Source organism: Diadema antillarum, unplaced genomic scaffold (assembly GCF_040938485.1).
Source record: "Diadema antillarum isolate AM-2024a unplaced genomic scaffold, OU_Dant_1.0 seq00000821_RagTag, whole genome shotgun sequence".
NCBI classification, from domain to species: domain Eukaryota; kingdom Metazoa; phylum Echinodermata; class Echinoidea; order Diadematoida; family Diadematidae; genus Diadema; species Diadema antillarum.
In genome coordinates, this window is record NW_027271698.1 from 2,549,438 (window position 1) to 2,559,333 (window position 9,896).

At 37.1% G+C, this 9,896-nt stretch overlaps 1 protein-coding gene across 1 annotated transcript; it reads right to left on the reverse strand.

Moving 5' to 3' along the window:
• Positions 1-3,268: 3,268 nt before the first annotated feature.
• LOC139739873 (ras-related protein Rab-5A-like) lies at positions 3,269-9,554 on the reverse strand. Its single transcript, XM_071650476.1, has 6 exons — positions 9,491-9,554; positions 8,307-8,386; positions 7,240-7,321; positions 5,702-5,773; positions 4,915-5,131; positions 3,269-4,180 (listed from the first exon to the last, which is right to left on the reverse strand). The coding sequence occupies exons 1-6, from the start codon at positions 9,533-9,535 to the stop codon at positions 4,026-4,028; spliced, it is 651 nt and encodes a 216-aa protein (XP_071506577.1). The 5' UTR covers positions 9,536-9,554; the 3' UTR covers positions 3,269-4,025.
• Positions 9,555-9,896: the final 342 nt, after the last annotated feature.

A 9,896-nucleotide genomic window follows, 5' to 3' on the forward strand; every position in this document is an offset into this window, starting at 1 on the left:
GCTTGAAAAAAAAAATCCATTATCTCCAAATATTAAGAAAAATCCATCATCTCCAAATATTAAGAAACATAACAATCGATTTTAAATCTTTTTTGCCCGATCGGGAAAAGGTAACCTTTTCGGAAATTTGGTGGCTTGACATCTACTCTTGGTGGCCTTAGCCACAACCACCACTATATGTTGAAGAAAATATTTAGGCATAAAAATATAATGGTGATGACTAAGATAATATATAATTGATTGTCATGTTTCCTGTTACAATTGTATTTCAGACCATCAATATTTCAATTTAAAGATTTTAGCTGCTTGAAAGGGCGACCAGAGTAGACAGTTTAGCGCACAAACACACACACACACACACACACACACACACACACACACACACTCTCTCTCTCTCTCTCTCTCTCTCGTATATATATATATATATATATATATATATATGTATATACACTATCTGATTCACATCAGTAATTCAATATGAAAACTCCGGGAGAGACGTAGTTTTGACGAATTTTCGCCCATAGGGCTTTGTCAAGTCAATGGCAGATTTTATTTTGAAACAGATATAAATCAAAATAAAAGATGCGTCAACATTAGTGGTTGGGTCTGTATATATATATATATATATATATATATATATATATATACATATACCCAAATACGTGAGAATGTGAATCGGTTGCAGAGAGAAGAAATAATAAATATTCATTTACCCGGTGTCTGTTGATACACAGAAGGAACAATGTGGTCTTACAGTCACGCCTACTAAACACGAGTGTTCAGGTAAACAAGAAAATTATAAGTAAGTACCAAACGGAACATAAAACCTGCTATGGATCCTGTTTTCTAGGATCATCCATGATACTCCTGCGATACGATAAAAGTGTTAAGTAGACTTTCCTATCCAATCAATGATGATGCTAACTCATTATATCTTTTTTTTTAGTGAAATTTTCTATCTTTGCCGATATCGTACCGGGACATATAAAGAATACACAGCGACATACTACAGCAGCACATTCCTATATGACGACACTAATCCATTTCCGTCATTCGTCCTAATACATTTTCTGGAAGAATTATCGCTAATCCTGGTTGTCTGGGAGCGAACTTTAAATCGGCTCGAAGGCAAATTATTCTAATTGAGCGCGAAACTTATCACGTCGTTTCGCGGAGCTCGAATTAAAAAAGAAGATCCGGGCTCAATTTCTTTTCAAAATAGAATTTGAAGCTCGACCCGTTCTTGCAGAAAGAAGAAACACTCGATGGAGTAATAGGGCATATCTCTCTCTTTCTAACTAACGCCCTGTCATGCCCGCTTCCGACCATCTATCTTCCGTATCTCGTAGGAACTACTTTCAAATCGATATCAGTGGTCGTATGGGTAATACCGATGACTGGATTCGGCAGTATCGATCGCTTGAAATCGCGGCCATCAGTCGGGAAGATGTGGAGTGTCTTAATGGCGCGATATTTTACTTAGGCTTAAAATCGTAGATCGTTTTTCGCGAACGCTTCAAGCGACAAGTCGGCAGGAAGGACCTTACTCACCCTTCAGAATGTGATGGCCCAATTCTCACGCGGCCGAAAGGGACTTACAGGAGCACTATACCTTGGTACTAAGACTTGTTTAACAACGTTTAGTACAGCTAGTGCACATCACGATGGAACGTGTGAAACTGACTGGACCATTCACAAACTATATACCAGCTTGAAGAATGTGCCACATGTTCCTAAATGTCCCTGTCTAAAATGAAATGAAATGAAATGTTAAAGCGAAAGGGATAGAGGCGATAGAAAGGGAGGGAGATATTGAGCGTATATGCGACAAGTTAGTGTTTGAGAAAAATCCCAACATAATGAATGTCTTGCGATAAAATCAACGGGTTTCCATGGGGTATAGGTCTATCAGATTTGTTACAAAGGTTAAATCAAACATTGACAATGATTTCCAATGAAAGATTACTCTTCCAGACTTTGTCGAAAAAGAAAAACAGAAAATGTATGGGATCGAGTATGCTTAGACATGAAAAAAAAAAATCAACGCCGCGCATCAAGACATACAGAAAAAAAAAGATATTAGTACGTCAAGAGTATTATTGCGTTAAAAGACATCCCAACGTCGAAACAAAGCAAAGTAGACTGATACGGCTACATGCGCACAAACACCCGCTGAGATCTATCATAAACGCCTACATGATAGGGCCTTCATAAATACACACACACACACACACATACATACACACACACACACACACACACACACACACTCGTAACAAATGCTCATGCACGATTTACATGAACACCTCCAGTCATGTTAAACTCAAAACTGACCCTTAATTTTAACTTCACTGTATCACGAATGATGGATAGCTTTAAATGGTTTCCATAGAAAATGAACGTGACGCTATACTACCAGTTGGTGTAATTTATGAAGGTGACGTGTCACAATTCGAACTTGGCAGATGGAACCTGTTACGCCTGAATCATCATCAGGATCACGAAGAAAATCAACTATGAAACACAATTCTCGTTCACTTCATCCAGTTCTTCAACTATTATAATTATATTCCGTTGATATAAGTTTGTACTTCCGTTTAAAACTGAGCCAGTCATGTTCCCGTAAAAGCTTTTAGCTAAATCAGCCGTCAACTCACTGAGGCACAAGGGGTTGGTGAGGGTTGAGTTGTTCTATTAATCCTTTAGCAACTGAAGATTCCGTGCATAATGGCCTATATATTGTTCAATGGAAGGCACAGCAATATATCTCTCATTTCGACACCTCTTTCATATTACGTAATCATATATTCCATTATGACAACAATAAATAATAGTAAAACATAAAACTATAAAAAAGCGGACGGGCGGTTTCGGGCGGTTCAGTTACTGATGGGTTTCACTGGTTAGTGTGACAGAATGAGTTCATTGATATAGACTGTTATATCTTTCATTATTTTGTTTCGTAGAAGCACTACGAATATAACTCCATAGGCATGTATACTATAATATCGAACAATAGTCATGGTGCTATACGTAATCCATAAATAAGTGACATATTGAGCACCAAAGAATACATTTTTCACCAAACGGCATCATTCAGATCTATAGGTTTATCAGAGAAGACAGGACGCTTAATCCCTTCCCTTGTGTAACTTATATAAAACACAAATTGTATGGAAAATTATAGACCTGTAACTCAGATCCAGCCAGCGCTTCATAATTTACAAAATTATTTCCATTTATCCAGGTTTAAAATACTTTTTTTTTCTACGTGTCATACTGCCAGATGCTTTTAAAAGTACATGACGGACGTAAAAGAAACCAAACGACAACGTTGAATTGCCCTTGAGGAAAAGGCTTAATGAAAAACTTCTAGCGAACGTCGAGACAAATCGGGCAAAAAATGACAAGAGTCAGGAATAAAAAAGGACGTTACAATATTTTGTAATCTGGCGATCACTCGATTTCTGTAATCAAATTTTCAACGAGTTCGGCTAACTCTTCAAATGCTTCGTGCGTTAGTTTTTTTTTTTCTTTCCCACTGTGCTTGTCAATGTGACAACCTCCTCTGGAGATATCGATACCGCGATACACGATATCGCAAGCATTATATGTATTTTTCTAAAGATAAAGTTGGAACATGAAAACAACAAGAAATAAGTGAGTAAGAGAAGTAAGGAGAATAAATATTCAAGTGAATTTGTTTGTACTGCATATAAAGTCGTCTGCAGCTTGTATCCGATTCGATTGTCATGCGAGAGATTGTTACATTTTGAAAAGCTGTTATTTCCTTATTCCAATGGCAGTAGATCGAAGTAACTCTTTTCGTTTCCTCTGAAAATTTAAGAGAAATACTTGTAAGTAATGTGAAATAGCGTGTCATGATATCACAGTTGTAGCAGGATATTAATACACAGTCTATACAAGATATAAATATGCCACAAAAATGATGTTTAACTTCCTCTTCCATATTAAACTCTTTCGAGACAATTGCGCTTGGGCTTTGCCCTCTTAGATTCCGTGTGCTAACTTGTCCGACATCGACATCCATGACCGCTGTTTTCTCTTTGACCATGCTGATTGTTGACGGACGAACCAAGACGAATACTAGTATTATGTTCTTCCCGCCGGGAAAGGTAGCTGTGATTTCTCTCTTTTGAAGTTTTTGCAAGCGCTGCACCTGTTACATGTGAAAATGATACCAAAGATTTGATCACGTGACTCTGACATTATTGTGACATTGTCAATGGCATTTGACGAGGTGGTCCCGAAGGAGTTAGATTGTAACTGTTAGGTAAGAAGTAACATTGATTATCGTCTCAATATATTGCTGTGAAGGCCTCGAGATTTTCTTTCTTTTTTTATATCATCAGCACAAAATATCGAAAATATTCTACACGATATCATCTCACTTAATTACAAGAACTCATATTCTATGAAAAAGAAAAAAGATGCAACTGAAATAACGCTAAATGAAAATAAAGTTGTTCTTGAATAAAAAATCTGAACATGACTGACTTCAGCAATCAAATAAATACCAGGATGTAGGATTATCAAACTTATAAATGGTAAAAATGAAATATTGATTATAAGCACATTATAAATCATGTATTCATTTAATATTTGTTTTGTAAAGGGTTTGACACATATAACTATTAACGTTTTTGTGCCTAGTCACTCTTACAATTATATTATTTTTATCTAAGGATGTAGATACCAGTATGACACTCGAGCTCACAAGCTCTGTCTACAGTCAATAGCCTTTTCTGTTACATACTCCCAAATACAACTACGTAATATTCTATTTTCAAATAACGATCTGAGTTATATATATATATATATATATATATATATATATATATGTGTGTGTGTGCGTGTGTGTTTGTGTGTGTGTGTTTATAAGGAAAAACGTACATATTTCCTGGAATATTTCCGCTATTCCCTCTCCAGTTTTAGCGCTCGCCTCGAGATGCACTGAGTCGTTTTCTCGTGCGTACTGCTCGACCAAACTCCGGCTCACAGCCCGCTGAGATTCCAGGTCTAACTTGTTTCCGATTACAAAGATGAGAATATCTTCTGGAGCTTTCTTCCTTAGTTCGTCCATCCAGTATTCTATATCATCAAATGATTTCTTCAAATACAAATAAGTCATAATGAAATTAAAAAGGTAAGTTGTTCAGATCCATCTACGATATTGTATATAGAGACACCGAGCAAATAGTTATATTGAGAGAGTAGGGTTCTTCCTAACTGATTCTTTGACTTTTAAAGACATGCGCTGTCAGGTAAAAACCAACGTTTCAGTACCAAGAAAAACATGCAAAAGGCGAATGAATTTTGAATTTTAGGCCCTATATCAATTTAACTTGACAAGTTCAGCAGAGATTAATTTAAATTTCATTGCATTCGAAATATGCAGAGTAAAGTGAATTAACATTTAACTCCTTCAAACAGAGTTAAGAAGGGAATGCAATGGCATCGGAATTGTATAAATAAATAAATGAATAAATGTAGAGTGATTCCCATTGCCTTCATTGCTAATAATATTGTCAGCATATTTTCGTAATTCCTCCGGCAAGGATGTACAAAGTGGTCATTACCACCAAAAAGGGGGGAAAACACGCACCTTACACAAATACACACATCGAAATCGCTTATCAATTTATTGTCATTTCAATATTATACGCATTGCTATTCTTACCTTATCTGCTATGCTGTAAACTAAAAGCGCTGCGGCGGCGTTCCTGTACATTATTGCAGCAATTCCACGAAACTGGTATATGGGGAAGCAATATAACAAAATTATAGCAGTATGTACACGGAGAGAGGGTTCGATAGGGCACGATACTATATACACACATAAAAGGGTGTGTACACTTCTGGTCGAGGTGAAGATTGAGCTTTTAACGTTTTGTGAGATATTCAGAAACCACTCTATGAGATGTCAAAGAGCATGCAATTCTAAGGGGTATCAAAAGTTTATTCGATGAAAATCGGTTTTGAAATGGCTGAGATATCCAAAAACAAGGTGAAACAAAGAGATACTAATAAAGTTGGGGCATGTCGCCTTTTATTATCAGCACTTTTTTGGATATCTCAGCCATTTGAAAACCAATTTTCATCAAATAAATGTTGAATCCTTCTTAAAATTACATGCTCTTTCATATTTCATAAGAGGCTTTTCATTATTGCACTTAGGAATGTTCAAAACATGAATCCCTACCTCAACCAGTACTGTACAGTTCCTTTAACTTTGAATCATCGCACTTCGTTTATTTGAGAAAATGGGACATCCAAATACAAGTACACGTGCTAATACTGTTCAGAATATCGTTTTTGTGTCTTTTTTTAATAGATGTATTTGATTTTTCATCGGCACTTTCTTTGAAAGAGCTATGAGTGTTTCTCATTGTTGTTTTTTTTCTCTCTCTTGGGACCCCTGAGAAATGTAAAAAGGAGATTATAGATGACCTTTACGATCACAGAAAAAGTGCAAAAGATCCCTGATAGCTTTGAAAGTTAACTCTATGTTCAGGATTATTTTATTTTAGAAAAGAAAAAAAAATGTTCCGCAGAATGGGATGAGAGCTCACCCGAGATAGAAGGTACATTGAGCAGTGTTTCAGATTTCAGGGATGGGGGGGGGGGGGGGGGGGGTCTCCAGGGCCACAGGAAAAGCCCACGATAGGGGGATTCAGAAATTTGGGCAGTCCTTTAAATAGAGGGGTATCCTTTTATTTTAAAGAGCTGAAGGGAACGGGCATACGTGCGTGTACCTTTAATTAGCTCTGAGTAAGAGGGCCGGGCGTCAACTCGCACACTAAAGTCCACGATGTTCTCAACGACAACAATTAGAATAAGAGTGTTACAATAGAGGGGCTTTACACTTTAATCAAGATGGCGATGATCATTCCCTTCTGAACGGTATATGCACCATCCGTTTTGATGTATAAACCCCCGTTTTAACCACCTCCCTATAGCCCGACCAGACGCCGTGCGATACTTGTGTACAGCGACAGGGCCGTGTATAGTCACCACCTCCCTGGTGTGTACTATAGGGGACATTTTCAATCTTTAATTTGTATGGTATACAGGTGACTGTTCTAAGACCACGGAGCTACAATCTCCATGATTCTATGATACTATGAAGTTCTTCGGTGAAAAAGAAAGAAAGAATTAACGTTCTCGGAGAGCTGGATTCTACATAAATAACACGATGCATTATTTACGTTCACTTACTCTTTCCTGCCCTGCTGTGTCCAGTATTCCCAGACGATACGTTGTGTCCTGGTAGTACACATCTGCGCTGGAATAAGCACCTCTGGAAAGAAAGAAAGTCACAGTTTAAGAATCCTTATGACACAAGATAGTACTTAACATCATTGCACAAAGGGAGCTCTTTTATCCCCCTTTATTTCATTGTGTACTTCGTGAACTCCATTTTGTCCGTGCTCGAAGTATGCCCTATACATTTTGTATAATAATTATGTCGGACAAATACGAGCCGATTGTATACAGGACGGGAATTGCACGGGGTGCGGATTGTGGAACTTCATACTTCATTCACGTCCCCTGACCGCCTTCTTCAGAAAAGACAAGAGGGTGACTTCTAAAGATTCAACTAGGCACCTTGATCAGGATGAGAAGGCAAGACAACGGGAACCCATCATAGGCGGCGACCTATACGTACAACATAGTATTACGTTCTCATTTAGGCTGAGAACACTGTTAACATTGAAGAGAGCAAGGTACTATACTCTGAGTTTGTTTGTTTGTGTGTTTTGTTCGTTCATTTCCATCTGAGAAGATGACTGGATAGCCCATATTCAGCTACGCTAAGCTGGTCTTTTCCTTGGGTTCCAGTTGGATGTGAGGTGGGACCACTTCACCGGGTTAAACACCCTACTCTTTGCGATGAATGAATGAAGCGGGATCTTGAGTTGTGACTCTCTCATAATCATGGAACACGGGACCTCCATTTTATGTCCTATCCGAGGGACAGAGTGTTTTACCTATTGCTAGAGGGGACGGTATGATTACACACAACATTGCTCAGTCCAGACTCGGGTTCGAACCCGGGTCCGTATAGGATCGTGAAGTAGACGCGCTACCGACTGAGCTAACTCACCGTCCTTTACAATTATCACTATCAAAACCAGGATGGATAAGCGTTCATTGTTGTGATATTGCTATAAATTATCATAACAATAAATTACTATACATACACACACACAGAAATGAGAAACAAAATACGCACACTCACGAAAATAAACAGAAGCAAAATGCTGAACAAAATATAGCTTTACCCAATAGTTTCTTTGACATTTCCGTGAAAAGTTCCCGAGATGAATCGATTTATTATACTTGTTTTCCCAACACTGCTCTCCTGAGGACAAAAAGGAAAGGACAAGGTGGACAGATGAGAAATAGAAGAACAGAACTCAAAGTGAAAAAAAAATCAAGGTACAGCTCATGATGCAATTGAAGAGCTTGTTTGCAAAAACCGATAAGTCCATATTTGCCAAATGGAGATATTTGCGATTAAAGGTCAAGAAAAATAAAGAGAATAATAAGAAAATTGTTGCTTCTTTTGACCATAACTTCAAAAATAAACCTTTATATGTAACGACCAATATATCATTTAAAAGATACTATTTTGTACTTTATGATAGAGATCGCACTTCAAAATCTTCAAAAATGGACTTATCGGTTTTTGCAAACAAACCCGTCAATTGCTATGGCTTGTTTACGTTCAATTTCTTTATCGCGTTTTCAGTAGAAACGCATGATCTGATCTAAAAATCTATGCCCCTTTCTTCATTGATACTAAGACAGTGGTGGCGATTGACGCAGACTGCACGTAATGAAATAGATGTCAAGGGTCATTGAGTAGAGTTCAACCCAAGGGAGGAAACAAAATCGAAGAATTGAGCAACTAGTGCACACATCAAGCAGATTGTCCAGCTATAATTTCATAAACTTTAAAGTACACTCGTTACACAGTCAATAGCAAAACAATAAGCAATCATCTTAACTTTGCATGACAAGGAGGTGGAAAATACCAGAAATACTTCATCATAGTATCGGTACATAATAACAAGGGTAACAATGACAAAATGTTAACAATGATGATTATGAAAATGTAACCCCTCAAGCATCTCATATATATATATATATATATATATATATATATATATATATATATATAATTTTTAGAAGAAAGAGTCTAAAGTACGCCATGGATCCAACGATTACAAAATTTTTTATTACAAAATTTTGTAATCGTTGGATCCATGGCGTACTTGATAATACTTGATAAAAATTCTAATAATTACAACATTCGAAGTCCAACACGTGGAAAATTCCAAGATATATATATATATATATATATATATATATATATATATTCTTTCTTTTTTTTAGAGAGATAACGTTCATTCAAGTAAAGTGAAGGTCAATATATATTGCAAAGGACGTGTTCTATACTTACTCCCAAAAGACACACTTTATAGACGTTTCCATTAGCTCTGGCCATGGCTGCATGTCGGCCGTATACCAGAAAGTCCCACAAGTATCGTGATTTGGATATATACTGATATAGGTCCAGTGTTTCCAACATGTCAAAGTCCAAAATGCCTGACGGTGAGTTTTTGTAGCTTGAAGGGGAAACCAAGATCTTTATTCTTCTCCTACGGTGCGTGGAACTAAGGCAAATAATACTGAATACTTAGCAAACATTGAAAGGAGACACAATAGGACATTATGTCTACACGACCAACATGATTCAAGTATAACGGAAGAGGAGGAAGGATTTCCCAGACGATAGGATCGTTACGATGTTCAATCATGAAATATTGATCATTAATGTCATTGCCATTACAAAGCATTGACAAGTA